Genomic DNA, 18226 nt, shown 5'->3' with positions numbered 1-18226 from the left:
TGGGATGAGGTTAGTAGGTAGGAGATGGAGGTGCGGCTTGGGGTGGGAGGAAGGGATGGGTGAGAGGAAGAACAGGTTAGGGAGGCAGAGACAGGCTGGGCTGGTTTTGGGATGCAGTGGGGGGAGGGGAAGAGCTGGGCTGGTTGTGTGATGCAGTGGGGGGAGGGGACGAACTGGGATGGTTTTGGGATGCGGTAGGGGAAGGGGAGATTTTGAAGCTGGTGAAGTCCACATTGATATCCAGCTTCACACTTTGTTATCTTGGATTCTCCAGCATCTGCAGTTCCCATTATGCCTGGGATGTTACTTGGGTCTTACGATTAACAGTCCAGCAGTAATACTATAAGGCTCTAATCTCCCCTCCAAGTCCCGCTTTGACAAGCTCTACAGATGAAGGCTTCCTGACTCAGGAAATTGGATGAAAGAAATAAAATCAGCCAATTGCACTCTACTGCGGAAAACAACACTGATGTTGCCATGAATTAGAAACTTATTGATATGGCTGGACAGATCAGGGCATGGTTTGCATGAGTGTTAGCTTTCTCTCGGGATGGGGAGAGTGAGGATCCTCCTGGTGCTTGCAGCCAATCTGAAAAATAACAGATAGGCTGGGGTTCCTCCTGCTGCGGTGAATCTAACATCAACAATGGTAAGTGAATTGCTCCAAATCTCATCATTTCTTCAGAGAAAACCCAAGAAACACTTCATTTTTAAATAAAACACTTCATTTTTAAATTAAAAAAATCACTTGGGAGACATTTCTTTACTGATAAAAACCCATATATTTTGTCCCACTTTTATTATCAATTTCTCCAAACAGTACAATATGGACATATATTTCCTATTAACTAAATTTTACACAGTGACATATTGCACAACTTCCCCTTTAACACACCACCTCCCTTTGTGCAAAATTGAAATGGTTTGTATTGGATTTAAATGTAGTATTATCTGAATATATATCAAATGGATAAATGTTGCTGAAATTATATTACCTTGAGCACAGAAGATTTTTTTTTATATACCTGCTGGTCTTGTCTGGTACCTTGTTGCAGAGTACCTCGTCAGTAGATTAAACAGCCAATTCACATCCGAAGCTGCCCCATTATGCACCAAGAGAGAAATCATTGTCTGCAGCGCTAAGCCAGCTTGGCATGTCTCAGATATACCACAATAACTCCATACAATTCGGCCCCTTTCATCAAAGTGTTTGCACGGAAGCAAGAACAGCCATTGTAAGTTAATTGCAGAGAAACAAGGTCAGAGGCTTAAAGTGGGACAGTATGAATGGTGGGCAATGGTCCAACTGGTGGAGCAATATATTCCTCTTCCCTCAGCAATCGGAGGAGGATGCGCTTCTGATCCCTTGGCCAATTGTAAATGTGTGTGTTCTGCAGCCAGTTGGGTACATGAGCCTGCAATGAAGTGAAAAGTTTACAGTCAGTATTTGACACAATATTGAATAGTAGAAAATGACAGAAAACTGCAAAGGCTAAAGGCCCTGATAACATTCTGGCAACAGTACTGAAGACTTGTGCTTCAGAACTTGCCGCTCTCCTAGCCAAGCCGATCCAGTACAGTTAAAGCACTGGTACCTACCCGACAATGTGGAAAATTGCCCCAGTATGTCCTGTACACAAAAAGCAGGGCAAGTCCAGCCCAGCCAATTACCGCCCCATCGGTCGCCTCTCGATCATCTGTAAAGTGGTGGAAGGTATCATCAACAGTGATATCAAGCAGCACCTGCTCAGCTATGACCTGCCCAGTGACACCCAGTTTGGGTTCCACCAGAGTCACTCAGCTCCTGACCTCATTACAGCCTTGGTTCAAAAATGGACGATAGAGCTGAATTCCAGAGGTGAAGTGAAAATGACAGCCCTTGATATCAAGGCTGCATTTGACCGAGTGTGGCATCAACGAGCCCGAGCAAAACTGGAATTAATGGGTATTGGGGGGTAAACTCTCTGCTGGTTACAGTCATAGGAAGATGGACTTGGTTGTTGGAGGTCAGTCATCTCAGCTCCAGGACAACTCTGCAGAAGTTCCTCAGAGTAGTGTCCTCGACCCAACCATCTTCAGCTGCTTCATCAATGACCTTCCCTCCAACATCAGGTCAGAAGTGGGGATGGTCACCGATGATCGCACAATGTTCAGCACCATTTGTGACTCCTCAGATGTTAAAGCAGTCCATGTTCACATGCGACAAGATCTGGGCAATATCCAGGCTTGGGCTGACAAACAGGAAGCAACATTCACGCTGCACAAATGCCAGGCTACGGCTATTAACGATAAGAGACAATCTAATCACCATCCTGTGACAGTCAATGGTGTTACCATCACTGAATCCCCTGCTATCAACATCCTGGGGGTTAAAATTGACCTGAAACTCAATTAGACTCAACACATAAAAACAACAGCTGCAAGAGCAGGCCAGAAGCTAGGAATACTGCAGCGAGTAACTCATTTCCTGACTCCTCAAAGCTAACATCTACAAGACACAAGTCAGGAGTGTGATGGAATACTCCCCAATTGCCTGGATGAGTGCAGCCCCAACAACACTCAACAAGCTTGACACCATCCAGGACAAAGCAGCCTGCTTGACTGGCACTATATCCACAAGCATCCACTCCCTCCACCACTGACACTCAGTAGGAGCAATGTGTACTATCTACTAGATGCCCTGCAGAAATTCACCAAAGATCGTCAGACAACACGTTCCAAACTCACAACCACTTCCATCTAGAAGGACAAGGGCAGCAGTTACATGGGAAGAACACCACCTTCAAGTTCACCTCCAAACCACTCACCATAGCCCACAGCAGTAGGACTGCAGCAGTTCAAGAAGGCAGCTCACCACCTTCTCAGGGGCAACTAGGGATCTAGTTGCTAGTCAGCCAGCGAAAAATGGCTGGCCCAGCCAACAACATCCTCATCCCACAAACGAATAGAATAATAGACAGTGAAGTGCACATATTTACTTATTTTGCACCAAAAAGTATTGGACAAAAACAAGAACCTCGGGTATAGTAGTGATAATGGGGGGTGATTAGGAGTAAAATGGTTTCCCAAGATTAGCTCATTGAACAAAATCATAAATGCCTTTTTTGGACGAGCATTGATAATCTCACCACAAGTAATGAAAATAGTTTTTTTTTCTCTCCGCAGATAGACTTCTTCTGTTTTTATATTTGAGATTTTTGCTTTTCATCCTACGGTCTTGCATCACGTAACAAAAACATATGCAAGGATATTAAATTTGGAGTTAGCTGGCAGAAAGAGGTCATTTTACTGACAAATAATAATTCATCAGGGTGGTTGGACGGAATGTGCTTATAGTAATTAAATGGCATTTTTATTGTGTTAACGTGATTCCAGAGTACTATAAAATTCTGGTCATTGTTCCTCACTAATGTTCAGGTGGGAGATTGCTTTGCGAACGGCTTTTTTCAATAAGTTCATGGGATATGGCCATTTTAGTCCGGCCAGTATTAATTGCCCATTCCTGATTGCTCAGAGGTCAGTTAAAAGTCAATAACATCGCTGTGGGTCGAGAGTCACCAGTCCCTAAAGGACAGATGATTTATGACAATTATGGACAGTACTAATGTCCTGCCATTTGGCTAGCTTTTAGTTTTTACAGAGTTTGTAAAAACTGAACTCAAATTTCAGCATCTATCATGGTGGAATTTGAACCTATGCCCCCATAGCATAAGAGACAATGGGAACTGCAGACACTGGAGAATCCGAGATAAGAAAGTGTGTAGCTGGATGAACACAGCAGGCCAAGCAGCATCTTAGGAGCACAAAAGCTGACCTTTCGGGCCGAGACCCTTCATCAGAGAGGGGGATGGGGAGAGGATGTTGAAATAAATAGGGAGAGAGGGGGAGGCGGACCGAAGATGGATAGAGGAGAAGATAGGTGGAGAGGAGAGTATGGGTGGGGAGGGAGGGAGGGGATAGGTCAGTCCGGGGAGGACCGACAGGTCAAGGGGGCGGGATGAGGTTAGTAGGTAGGAAATGGAGGTGCGGCTTGATGTGGGAGGAGGGGATAGGTGCGAGGAAGAACAGGTTAGGGAGGCGGGACCATGTGGTATACTGTATCCACTGTACCCGTTGTGGCTTCCCCTACATTGGGGAAACCAAGCAGAGGCTTGGGGACCGCTTTGCAGAACACCTACGCTCGGTTCGCAATAAACAACTACACCTCCCAGGCGCGAACCATTTCAAATTCCCCTCCCCTTCCTTAGACAGCATGTCCATCCTGGGCCTCCTGCAGTGCCATAATGATGCCACCCGTAGGTTGCAGGAACAGCAACTCATATTCCACTTGGGAACCCTGCAGCCCAATGGTATCAATGTGGATTTCACCAGCTTCAAAATCTCCCCTCCCCCATTGCATCCCAAAACCAGCCCAGTTCATCCCTGCCTCCCTATCCTGTTCTTCCTCTCACCTATTCCCTCCTCCCACCTCGAGCCGCACCTCCATTTCCTACCTACTAACCTCATCCCGCTCGCTTGACCTGTCCGTCCTCCCCGACTGACCTATCCGCTCCCTACCTTCCCAACCGTACTCTCCTCTCCACCTATCTTCTCCACTATCCATCTTCGGTCCGCCTCCCCTCTCTCCCTATTTATTTCAGAACTGTGTCTCCATTCCCCTTTTCTGACGAAGGGTCTAGGCCCGAAACGTCAGTTTTTGTGCTCCTAAGATGCTGCTTGGCCTGTTGTGTTCATCCAGCTCCACACTTTGTTATCCCCATAGCATAAACCTAGGGTTCTGGATTACTAGTCCAGTGATAATACATGGAAATGACTGCTGCCCTGGGTAGAAAAAGGATACTTATTGACAATCTTTCTTCTCCTCTGTCCCCCTAATCTCCCTCAGCGATGCTTCTTCCTCTACTCATTCTCTGGCCATTCTACATTTCAATAGGAGTGCCTACTGAACTGATTAGCACTGGGGTCTGGGAGTCAGGATCAAGATTTTCATCTCCTGTCACTCACTTTAAATCTTTGCAACATTAAACATGTATAGAAAGCACTAAACACTGTAAAATTATAGTAGCAGGTCAAAGGAATCAATCAGCAAATTACCTGTAAATAGTTGATGATTCATTCAAACAATGTTAGTGGACTGGGGTGGGGTGGGGTGTTCCTGCTGCTCAACATTGTGTGAGTTTAATGGAGGGCTTTTGCTGGAACACAGAGCTCCAAGTTGCCATCTTTGTCATCAAGTGACTTGTCCCCAGTGACTGAGGGCATGATCTGCTTGGACTGTATACTTTAGCTTACTGCTTTTCAGTAAAATAGCACCTGCAACAGAAGGTGGTATTTGCATCCATCTGCCATGATTCAGCTGGTAGTTCCCTCAACTCTGAGTCAGAACTTGTGGGCTCTATTACAGGACTCCAGTGCTAACAGCCTAGCCTAGAAATCCAATGCAGTGCTGAGGGAGTGCTGTACTATTGGACTTGAGGTCATTCAGATGAGCTGTTAAACCAAAGCCCTGTCTATTTTGTGTGAATGTAGAGGATTCTATGGCAGTATTCCAAAGAAGAGCAAGGGATATATCCTGGTGTCTCGGTCATAGTCAGTCAACACAACAAAATCTGATTGCTGCGATGTTGTTTATTGGGAGAACTTATCATGTGCAATGTCAGCTACAATTCCTATCTTACAACGGGGAACATAGTTCAGTGTGTATTGGCTATCCATTATTTTTAGATATTCAGTGATAGTGAAAGATATGATATTCATGCAGATTTTTTTTTGTAACGTGAGTACAAATTGCCTACTTACAAGCATCAATCAGCAGTAGGTTGGGAAGAGTTGAGGTGACCATCATGAAACTTCCTGTTCCAGGGCCTACACTCTGCATGTCATTTTGGAGCTCTGAGGGCATTCACAACATCCAAAAACACATTCATCGACAAGTCCTTTCAGAGATAGCAGGAACTGCAGATTCTGGAGAATCTGAGATAACAAGGTGTAGAGCTGGATGAACACAGCAGGCCAAGCAGCATCAGAGGAGCAGGAAGGCTGACGTTTTGGGCCTAGACCATTCTCTGCTGTGTTCATTCAGCTCTATACTTGTTATCATCAATAAGTTCTACTTATTTCCCTTGAGTTTGTATACTCTGAACACATCATCCAAATATATGACAAAAACTGGTTTCCTCTCTATATATCCTTGTTGTTACCTCCTCAAAAACCTGTCAGGAATTTGTCAGGTGTGATTTTCCCTTCATGAGATTGTGCTCACTCTGGTTGATGTTCTTGCAGAGTTTTGAATGATCTGTTGATACATCCTTTACCGTAGACTCTGGCACTTCCCATTGACTGATCTAGATGAGAGGATATTTTCTGTCGCTCTCCTTTTGAATATGGGTCTTACATTAGCAGTTTTCCAATCCAGTGAGAATGTGAGGATTTTTTGGAAGATTACCACCACTGCATCCACTATCTCTTTAACTACTACCTGTAATATCCTAGGTTGCATCCCATCAGGTCCAGGGGACATATTGGCCTTTAGTACCTGCAATTGCCCTAGTATCTCCTCCAGTGATAGCCATTGTGTTTATTTTCTTCCCCACCTTTGCACCCCTTAATTATTTCGTACTTTTGAAATTCTATTAATATTCTCCACCAAATAGACTGATGCAGAGACTTCTGACTGTGTGACAGTTCAACAGGCATGTTTAAGGTGAAGCTAACTAAGCAGATGATGGAGAAAAGGATAGAAGGATATGTTGACAGTGTTAGAAGGAGGACATCTGCAAGGGGCAGAAACACCAGCATTGACCAGTTCTACATAAAGATGGCATCCATTTGCACACAACAAGACCTCACAAACTAGTACTGGGGTGCTGTTTCATATTAGGGAAGGAAGGAAAATATGCTAGGACAAACGGCACCCCTCCGATCGCTCAATGACACATGGAGCAGACGTTATTTTAGGCAATTTTAGTGGCAGGGAGCGAATTTATTCATGCATGAAAGCAGCAGGTGGAATGTACTGCCTTTCTAAATTATTGCAAAAGCTCTGAGAATAAGAGCAGGAGTAGGCCATTTGGTCCTTCAAGCCTGGTCATGGCTGGTCATTCAACCCAGTGGCCTGTTCTCATCTTCTCCCCATACCCTTCGATGCCTTTAGCCTTGAGAACTATATCCAGCTCCTTCTTGAAAACATTCAATGTTTTTCCCTCAACGGTTTCTGTGGCTTAGATTTCCACCAGCTCACTACTTTCTGAGTAAAGAAATTTCTCATTTTCTCAGTCCTAAATAGGCTACCCCATACCATCAGACTGTGACCCAGGGTTCTGGACTCCCTACATATAAGGAGCATCCTTCCTGTGTTTATCCTGTCTGGTCCTGTCTGAATTTTTGTAGGTTTCTGTGAGGTCTCCCCTCATTCTACTTCAGCCCAGTGAATATTGTCCTAACTGATCTGGCTTCTCTTCATATGTCATGGAAATCTGTCTGGTAAACCTTTGTTGCACTTCCTCCTTGGCCAGAACTGTGCACAGCACCCCAGGTACGGCCTCACCAAAGCCCTGTACTATAACTGCACCTGTATCCTCTTGTTATGGAGGTCAACATTCCATTTGCCTTCTTCACCACCTGCTGCACCTGCAGGCTTATTTTCAACGGCTGATATACAAGGACGCCCAGCTCTCATTGCATCTCCCCATTTTCTGCCTTTCAGATAATAATTGGCCTTCCTATTTCTGCTACCAAAGTGGATAACTTTGCCTCTCTTCACATTTTAGTTGAGCTGCCATGCATTTGCCCTGTCCCTCAGCTTGTCCAAATCACACTGAAGTGCGGTCCAGGAAGGATCTTCCTGGCCTCTTGACCTTTCCCAACATGTCGCGAACAGAGGCCCTTGCAGCCGCTGGTATTAATCCAGTAGTGAGCAAACCAGGCACCATCTGAGGGTCACAGATGTATGGCTGTCTTTAAGCACTGGCAGTGCTGGGGTGACTGAATCTCTCTCATTGCCCGCTACTTTGCCATGTTGAATCAGGAAAGGGGAATGGCCCACTTAAAGTTGCCCTCCTTCCCTTGCTGCTGATTCCAGTTCCCTCTGTCTCCAGCCAGCTAATCCCGATCTTGCACTCACTTGCTGACCTGGGATCCAGCACTGGTCATGGGCCATGGATTCGGGCCAGCTCTGCCTGAAGCCAATGGCCTGCTGGCAGAGTGGGACACTGGGAGCTGCTGGACTCTAAATGGCTGAGAGGTCAAAGTGGCTGAGAGTCTTGCCTCCTCCCGAGTGGAATGCTACGCGGATCAGTGCTGGGGCACACTTACTTACAATATATATATTCATGATTTGAAATGCCAAGTTTGTGGGTGGCACAAAAATTGATGGGAAGTTTACTAGTGAGAATGACACAAAGAGTCTATGGAGGGATACGTTCAGGTTAAGAGAGTGGGCAAAAATCAGGCAGTTTGAATATAATGTGAGCAAATGTGATGTTGTGCACTTTGGAAGAATTGAGAAATGGTCTTTTCTCATTCACTGGTGTACAGGGATTTCACTTTATATCCGTTAGGTGACAAATTTGATCGTGCAGAACCTCTTCATATAGCATGCTGCAACACCAACCTAGATTATGTGTCAAATATTCAATCCTGGGATCCTGGCCATAAAGCCAAACAGTGCTAACCATTGAGCCAATTTAACCTGAACAAAAAATAAATCCAAAGCAATGTTCTCAACCATGTTGAGTAATTCAAGAGGGCAGTTACAAGGGTGTGAAGGGCACAGGAAGTATTCCCAGGCAGAGAGTAAAGAGCAGCTAGAAAATGTCACAGCTCCGGTCAGTCAATGATCAAACAGCTAGCTCCTTTCCTAGGAAGATAATCAAGTTGGCATCAAATGTAACCAAAATAAATCTTGTGATCTTGCAACACAACAGTTGAGCCACATTCCTACATTTCTAGTCACGTGAGAAAATCAAAAATATAATCGGAACATGGTGGCATCCAGCTCTTTGGAAGGGCAATTTAGCAATTTCCACTGCACCATCCATCCATCATAAACATGTAATTTTTTTTTCCCCTCTGACAGAGCTCAGCTAGCTTTCCTCAATTTATTCACGACTGTATAAATGACTTAATTTTCCCCTGGATTATCAGATGTAGAAATTTGTGTATCACCGAAATTAACCTGTATGGTCTGTTGGTACTGGGCTTATCCTTACTTTTAGTGGCTACCTTGTTTTAGATTTCATTTATACATTTCCAGAAATCTCAGTGATGTTCACTAAATGCTTCAAGCAATGTTCAATTTAATGTTTTCATCTAAAGGTGTAAGTGGAGAATGTTAATTTAACCAAAAAACATTCCTTATGAGCAGAACCTATAGAGCAAAGGGAATATCAAGCTTTACTTGCCTTGGTAGCATTTGCAAAGAGTATTGGTATAAACCTAAAGTTCATGCTTGATTGTTGTATGAACTCAATCTGCATCTGAAAGAAAAACAAACATTATCACCTCCTCTGCCTTGAAAACCACATCAAATATTTCAATACAGGGCGTCATGGGCAGGTACAGCAGGTTACAAGGTTGTCCTCAGTTGACACTGAGACACAGTATCTCCCCAGATCTGGCAAATGCAGGAAATGAAAGAAAGGAAAAAAAAATTTGCTCAGCCCTGCACCACATTGAACTGGATTTGATTGGAAAGCATCGCTTCTGGAGGTTTTCATTCATAAAGAATGCTGTCAAAGTTATGGTGTGCCTAAAGTCCAACTTCTATAAAGCTGCCATTGTTAATAACTGTTCATTTCAATGCCATCCTTGTTAGCAATGTTATGGAAATATGGAAGTCTGCCACTTCGAACCCTGTAGGAGCAGTGCAGACTGGCATTGAGCTAGCCACGTTTTACTTTGTCATCTTCAAGAGTAGTTGTGTTGTTTTCCTTATTGACACTCGTACCACTACCCAAGTTTTACTAAGTCGCGGGATTGCTCCAAATCCAAGCGATCAGAAACTGTCACACATGCATCACCTCAGTGACACGGTGTATTCCAATGAGAAAAAGTGCTATTCTTAACGTGCAGCTTGTTTGCAATTCACTGCACCTTGTAAGCCAATGCTGTCACCTTTGTGACACTGTCACAATCCTGTATTTTAAGGCTGGCCATGAGGCAACCATTCATTAGTGCTTGGTAAATCCCTCGGCTATGCTCTGCAGCCTCACCTCATGATACTTTGTGGAATTTTAGCTAAGCAACACCATAATGGTATCTATTACTCTGTTCATCATCACTGGCCCATATTATGGGCATGTCAAAGGCATGACAGGAATTTGAGAGTCATATGTAATATAGTTTGGCACCACCAACAGCTCATATTTGTCTAGCTTCTTGTAAAATGTCAAAGAGATACTTATTTACTAAAATTTGGCATTGAACTACATAGTATCAGGTCAGGCTGAGATAGATTTGAAGCAATGCCTTGGAGGAAGACAGTCAAATACAGAGATGGAGAGAGCTAGTGAGAGAATTCAGAATATGGGGCCCAGGCAGGTGAAGACAGTGGTAGCGTGATTAAAATCAGGGATGTGCAAGAAGCTTGGATTGGGAGAATGCAAAGATCTTGGGTCTCAGGAATGGTTGTCACAACGGTGTATGTCTTAATCCAAGCAGGATAAATAACAGCAAAGCAGGGGATGTAACATATTTGGATTTTCAGAAGGCATTTGATAAAGTACCACACTGTCCTGTACAGCTGCAACATGACCTCCCAACTCCTATATTCAATGCACTGACCAACAAAACTAATGGTGTGCCACATGGATCAGTGCTGGGGCCATCATTATTTACAATATATATTAGAGACTTAGGATGAGGAAAATGAATATACTGTCACAAAGTTTGCAGACGACGAAGAAGTAGATGGGAAAACAAGTGGTGAGGGTTACACAAGGAGTCTGCAGAGGGACACAGACAGTCAAAATCTTGGCAGATGGAACATAATGTGTGATGATGTGAGGTAATGCACTTTGGCAGGAAGAGTAGAGGAGGTGAGTGTTGCTTGAATGGAGAAAGAGTGCACACAGCTATAGAACAAAAGGGATTCAGCAGTCACAATTCAGGAATCACAAAAAAATGAGCAGACAAGTTCTGCAGGTAGTAGGGAAGGCAAATGGAACGTTGGCCTTTATTTCAAAAGCAATGAATATTTTAAAAAAAACACCTGTCTTCCTACATTCCCAGTACAACATCAACCAGTGGGAAGTTCACCCATTGCCACTGGTATAGCAGATTAGATTAGATTCCCTACAGTGTGGAAACAGGCCCTTCGGCTCAACAAGTCCAAACCATCCTTTGAAGCATCCCACCCAGACCATCCCCCTATAACCCACACACCCCTTAATACTATGGGCAATTTAGCATGGCTGACCCATCTAGCCTGCACATCTTTGGACTGTGGGAGGAAACCGGAGCCCCTGAAGGAAATCCACACAGACACAGGGAGAACGTGCAAACTCCACACAGACAGTCGCCGGAGTCTGGGATCGAACACAGGTCCCTGGCACTGCGAGGCTGTAGTGCTAACCACTGAGCCACCGTGTCTTTCCTTGATAACCATATCTGTTCACTGCACTAATGGTTCTATCTATATCTAGCCTGCGCCACAGTCAGCCAAATTTATAAAGCCCCTGTAACAATATAGTTGTTCTAGTTACACAATTCTGTTCCTAAGTCTAGTAAAGCACCTTGGACAATGACTGTCACAATTGGCGTTATGTCTGGTCACTTTTTTCCTCAAATAAAAGAATGACAGTTGCCACAGACCCAATGGAAACAAATGGTAAAATTACCTTGAGGATCATGGGCACGTTGAAAGTTATATCTCCAGCTGTTTATCTCCTTTCAGACGAGATATTGTAGAATTGCGTATAATGTAGCATTTAGGACAAAGAATAACAACTGTCACAACACACTATTTACTGTGCTACAAGTGATCAGGCAAAGAGGTTCAACCAGAAGAAAAGGATAGGACTGACAGTGAAGATTTGTTTGGCTGCTGACCAGGTAGATGCATTGACGAGTGGTGCTCTTGTTTTACAGCCTAAGTCAACTAAACACAAATTCTGCATCAAATAACCAGCATGCTGGAAGTTGGCATATTCGGTAAATGCAGGGGGCCTTTAAATATAACCACCACGAGCCGAGTACATCACAATGTACAGGACAAGGAGCATGGTGTAGAAGACGAAGTGTGCTTGCATTTATCTCCAAGTGTGCACGAGTGGAATGATTGTCAATTGTTCCTTTATAGGTTAAAGAGGGTGTCCATTGAGATTAAAACTCATAAGTGCATGTTGTGATTTGGAGAAAATTCTATTCTGAGTCAATGTCTAACCCAGCAAGTTAGATAAAAAGAAGATAATGGGAACTGCAGATGCTGGAGAATCCGAGATAACAAAGTGTGAAGCTGGATGAACAGCAGGCCAAGCAGCACCTCAGGAGCACAAAAGCTGACGTTTCGGGCCCAGACCCTTCATCAGATGAAAAGGACCTTGGTTGTAAAGATGAACAAAGCCATTTGCACCGATAATGGTGGCAGGAAGTTCATTCATAGAATTCCTACAGTGTATAAACAGGCTATCTGGTCATCCTCCGGCCCTTCTGCCACTTGCAATCTGACCCCACCACCAAAGACATTCTTCCATCCCCACCCTTGTCTGCCTTCCGGACAGACCACTCTTTCCGTGACTCCCTTGTCCGCTCCACACTCTTCTCCAACCCCACCACATCCGGCACCTTCCCCTGCAACTGCAGGAAGTGCTACACTTGCCCCCACACCACCTCCCTCACCCCCATCCCAGGCCCCAAGATGACTTTCCATATTAAGCAGAGGTTCACCTGCACATCTGCCAATGTGGTATATTGTATCCATTGCACCCGGTGTGGCTTCCTCTACATTGGGGAAACCAAGTGGAGGCTTGGGGACCACATTGCAGAACACCTACGCTCGGTTCGCAATAAACAACTGCACCTCCCAGTCGCGAACCATTTCAACAACCCTCCCATTCCTTAGAGGACATGTCCATCATGGGCCTCCTGCAGTGCCACAATGATCCCACCCAAAGGTTGCAACTCATATTCCACTTGGAAACCCTGCAGCCCAATGGTATCAATGTGGATTTCACAAGCTTCAAAATCTCCCCGCCCCCTACTTCTTCCCAAAACCAGCCCAGCTCGTCCCCGCCTCCCTAACCTGTTCTTCCAGTCACCTATCCACGCGGGCACCTATGGCCACCCCCTTAGTCTGTAGGAAGTGGGAGGAATCGAAAGAGAAGCTATTGAGGGTGAGGACGAGTTTCGCTCGGCAGATAAGGGTGTCGGTGGAGGTGGACTGGTCGGGCCTGCGGGACAGGAAGAAGCAGAGGGCCTTGAGGCCATCTGCATGGGGAATGCAGGTGTATAGGGACTGGATGTCCATGGTGAAAATGAGGTGTTGGTGACCGGGGAATTGGAATCTGGAGAAGGTGGAGGGTGTGGGTGGTGTCACAGACGTAGGTGGGGAATTCCTGGGCCAAGGGGGAGAAAATGGAGTCCAGATAAGTGGATAACAAAGTGTGAAGCTGGATGAACACAGCTGGCCAAGCAGCATCTTAGGAGCACAAAACCTGATGTTTCGAGCCAAGACCCTTCATCAGAAAAGGGCTCCGGATGGAGGAGGGTAACTTCTTCAGGTTAGGCATCCTGGAAGAGGCTTCGCAGTGAGGTTAAAATTGTGATCAGAGATAATGGGAACTGCAGATGCTGGAGTTGCCGAGATAACAAAGTGTGAAGCTGGATGAACACAGCTGCCCAAGCAGCATCTTAGGAGCACAAAAGCTGACGTTTCTGATGAAGGGTCTAGGCCCGAAACATCAGCTTTTGTGCTCCTGGCCTACTGTGTTCATCCAGCTCCACACTTTGTTATCTGGGATTCTCCAGTATCTGCAGTTCCCATTATCTCCAGATAGGTGGAGATCAGTTTGGTCGGGCATTCTACTCCCATACATCTCAGATGTCCTCATTCTTCAAAGACCGCAACTTGCCCCCCGCAGTGGTCAAGAACGCCCTCAAACGTGTTTCCCACATTTCCCGCAACTCAGACCTCACACCCCGTCCCTGCAATAACCACCAAAAGAGAACCCCCCTCGTCCTCACATACCACCCCACCAACCTCCGGATCCAACGGATCATTCTCTGATACTTCCGCCATCTACAATCCGACCCCACCACCCAAGACATTTTTTCCATCCCCACCCTTGTCTGGTCATCCTCCGGCCCTTCTGCCACTTGCAATCTGACCCCACCACCAAAGACATTCTTCCATCCCCACCCTTGTCTGCCTTCCGGAGAGACCACTCTGTCCGTGACTCCCTTGTCTGCTCCACATCCTCTCCAGCCCCACCGCACCCGGCACCTTCCCCTGCAACCGCAGAAGTGCTACACATGCCCCCACACCTCCTCCCTCACCCCCCATCCCAGGCCCCAAGACGACTTTCCACATAAAGCAAATGTTCACTTGCACTTCTGCCAATGCGGTATACTGCATCTGCTGTACCCGTTGTGGCTTCCTCTACATCGGGGAAACCAAGCGGAGACTCGGGACCACTTTGCAGAACACCTCCGCTCGGTTCACAATAAACAACTGCACCTTCCAGTCGTGAACCATTTCCTCTCCCCCTCCCATTCCTTCGACGACATGTCCATCCTGGGCTTCCTGCAGTGCCACATCAATGCCACCCAAAGGTTGCAGGAACAGCAACTCACATTCCGCTTGGGATCCTTGCAGCCCAATGGCATCAATGTGGATTTCACCAGCTTCAAAATCTCCCCTCCCCCCACTGTATCCCAAAACCAGCTCAGTTCGTCCCCGCCTCCCTAAGCTGTTCTTCCTCTCACCTATCCCCTCCTCTCACCTCAAGCCGCACCTCCATTTCCTCTCTTCTAATGTCATCCCGCCCCCTTGACCTGTCCATCCTCCCCAAACTGACCTATCCCCTCCCTACCTCCCCACCTACACTCGCCTCTACCGGCTCCATCCCCGCCCCTTTAACTTGTCTGTCTCCTTTCCACCTATCTTCTCCACTAACCATCTTCAATCCACCTCCCTCTCTCTCCCTATTTATTTCAGAACCCTCTCCCCATCCCCCTTTTCTGATGAATGGTCTAGGCCCGAAACATCAGCTTTTGTGCTCCTGAGATGCTGATTGACCTGCTGTGTTCATCCAGCTCCACACTTTGCTATCTCGGATTCTGCAGCATCTGCAGTTCCCATTATATCTGGTCCAGTGACTGTATATTGAATATCTAAAGTGCATCCCAACCTAATCCAGCCCCCTACCCTATTTCTGTATTTCTGCATTTTCTAAGGATAAACCACCTGGCCTGCATATCCCTAGACACCACCGGCAATTTAGCATGGCCAATCCACTAGCCTGTATGTCTTTGGATTGTGGGAGGAAACCAGAGCACCTGGAGGAAAGCCACGTAGATACGGGGAAAGTGTACAAACTCCACACAGACAGTCGCCCAAGGCTGGAATCAAACCTGGGTCCATGGCATTGCGAGGCAGCAGTGCTAACCACTGAGCCACCGGGCTGCCCACTGATCAGTCTTTAACTGGATGGGTTGTAGGTCAGGAGACATTCATGCCAAGCCTCTAAGCAAACAAAGGGGGGTCATTGTGATCTTAGAGTACGGTGCCAGGACAAGTAAAGGATTTGGGATCTGCTCAATGAGGCTGATCAACAGGGTTCAATTTGAGACACAGATACCTTCAATGATCCCGAACATGCTTATCATTTCTAGCCACAAGGTGGAAGGCTTTATTGAACCTAAAAGATGAGGAAGAAACCTTATGGAGAACAGTGATCTATACTGGGTTTTCACACACACTATTTGAAGCTTTTCTACTGTGTCCTCTGCAGGAGACAGAATGATCAAAAAACTAACCACTAGCTGTGGACAATTCAAGATTGCAGGGCATGAAAAGGCTCTTGGAAAATAAATGAATTGATTTATATGAGGCTTTTGGTCTAGTGTCTCCTCCAATCTTCATGGAGAGGCTGGAAGCTACTGGAATACCTAATTCAAATTGTGGACATTAACCAGAATGTCCATTCTAGCTTTAAAGTCAGCAGTCTCTTACAAATGAGCAAGCAATGTTGCCTTTTCTTCAACAATGTGTTAGATGGTATCCTTGACACTGTAGTGAAGCATTTCTTCCACCACACCCAAAAATCCCCATATCAAAGTGACAGTTTAGCTCGGGGGTGGAATGTGCTGTATGTCAGAGAGTGACACAAAAGGAATGTTCGGGATGAGAACAAATATACAGAACAGGAAAATTACATACAGTTTTAACCAAGAAATTCCTCAATTGCGTTTTGTTCGTGGCACTGAGTCTGATGATGCCCGCGGGCAGCTAATTACATTCAAGATGAAGCAATCGCAATGCTCTCTGATGATGAAGATTTTCCTCTTTTGCAACAATGGTAAACTATAATTACTTTAAGGTTAAGGTGAATGCCAATTCTTAGAAGTTATATGCATTGTAACACAATGTACAGTTTGAGGAATGAGGGAAAACCAGACAAAGGCACGATTCTAAGACTGGTCTTGTGGCCTCTTTGATCATTTCTCTGGGCACATTAAACAATAGTGCCATGCATTCAGCTTGATGTATAGACTCTGCTGGGGTTAAAGGCATGTGGAATTACTCTAGTGAGTGAGCAAATCAGTCTTAGAATTATAGAATTCCCTACAGTGTGGAAGCAGGCCGTTTGGTCCATCAATTTCACACCAACCCTCTGAAGAGCATCCTACCCAGACCCACACTCTTTACCCTGTTCCTGTGACCCTGCATTTACCATTGCGAATCCATCTAGCCTGCACATCTTTGGGCTGTGGGAGGAAACCTGAGCACCTAGAGGAAACCCACACAGACACACGGAGAATGCGCAAACTCCACACACACAGTCGGCTGAGGGTGGAACTGAACCCATGTCCTTGGAACTGGAAGGCAGCAGTGCTAACTACTAAGCCAGCATGCCACCCCTACCTTGTAGACTGATATCAAATCATGCAACGCAAGAGGTGGCAGCGTTGATTTCTGCTACATGCTGAATTAGCTGACATTACTGCATGCAGCACCATTGGCTTCCTTATTCCAGGTTAAGAAGGATAAAATTAATTAGCCAACATTTCTGCTTTTGAGATGAAACCATTAATTCCTGTGAGAAAATGCCCACGTGTAGAATCTAGCTTTGGCTGTTCACATTGTCCAACAGCCCAGTGACATTTTCTGAGCAGGCAGGTATCAAAAATTGAAAAGAACAGCATCCATGAAACCATTCTATATCCGTGTCACCAGAGGGGCAGTTTCTGCGGAACACTATCCTGACAGGAATCACATCCAGGGACAATCCCTGTGGAACACTATCCTGACAGGAATCACATCTAGGGACAATCCCTGTGAATCACCAGTGGAATAGTACATTTGGAATGATGTATTAACAAGAGTCACTAGATAGAGCAGTAACAGAAGAGTCATTAGAGGAAGAATATGCAGGGAATCATAATGTGACAGCAGTCACAGCCTTCAGGAAAAGGAAGTACTTTGAAAAGCAGATTGGGAATGTTAGCGATTTACATTTCAAAATCATTAACTTTCCATTATTTGTCTTATGAGCAATTTGCTCCCTCTACCCAAGGTGGGAGGGCTTTAGTTTCAATCTCAGGTCAGACTGTAATCATCAGCATTCTGTATGTGTTGCATAAGTGCTTTGAACATGTTGTATATGGGATCAAGAGGTTATACTTAGGAGTGCCACAAGCATGTCGCACTGTGATGATGTCATGTGGACTTGGTGGTAGAACTGCTTAGGATCTCAAGTGAATTAAAGTCAAATGTCTAATCCTTCTCAAAGTCTCTGTAACAATGTCTTTTGTTAAAAGGTTGCTGACATACAATAAACTATTTCTTGTTAATGCCAAGACACTCTTGTACTCTTGGATCAGCAAGTGGTTCCCCTCTGCTACACGAGCCCAAGTAGGTTCCTGCACGACAGAGGGTGGTGCGGCAGAACCTTTAGTATGAGAGTAGCTCACAGCATAGGGAGCCAGCATGTCCTTACTAGAGATTTTACCCTAAAGTCTCTGCTTTCTTTGGGTCTTTGATCTAAATTATGCCATTATTATTGGG

General features: G+C 45.4%; 1 protein-coding gene across 5 annotated transcripts in view; it reads right to left on the bottom strand.

Annotated features, from left to right (window-relative positions):
• Positions 1–273: 273 nt before the first annotated feature.
• Positions 274–18226, bottom strand: part of traf3ip2a (TRAF3 interacting protein 2a) — a 95693-nt gene continuing 77740 nt past the window's right edge. For 2 of the 5 annotated variants that reach the window (XM_048530260.2, XM_048530259.2), the window contains exons 8-9: positions 9402–9476; positions 275–1415 (exon numbers count right to left, since the gene is read on the bottom strand). In XM_048530260.2, coding sequence (XP_048386217.1) covers positions 1269–1415; positions 9402–9476 — 222 coding nt within the window. In that variant the 3' untranslated portion in view covers positions 275–1268. Of the gene's footprint in view, positions 1416–9401; positions 9477–18226 lie in introns of all 5 variants that reach the window. The other 3 variants (XM_048530264.2, XM_048530262.2, XM_048530263.2) reach the window with 3 other exon arrangements.

This window comes from Stegostoma tigrinum, chromosome 4 (genome assembly GCF_030684315.1).
Source record: "Stegostoma tigrinum isolate sSteTig4 chromosome 4, sSteTig4.hap1, whole genome shotgun sequence".
Lineage (NCBI taxonomy): Eukaryota > Metazoa > Chordata > Chondrichthyes > Orectolobiformes > Stegostomatidae > Stegostoma > Stegostoma tigrinum.
This window is presented reverse-complemented; position numbering and strand designations above follow the sequence as displayed.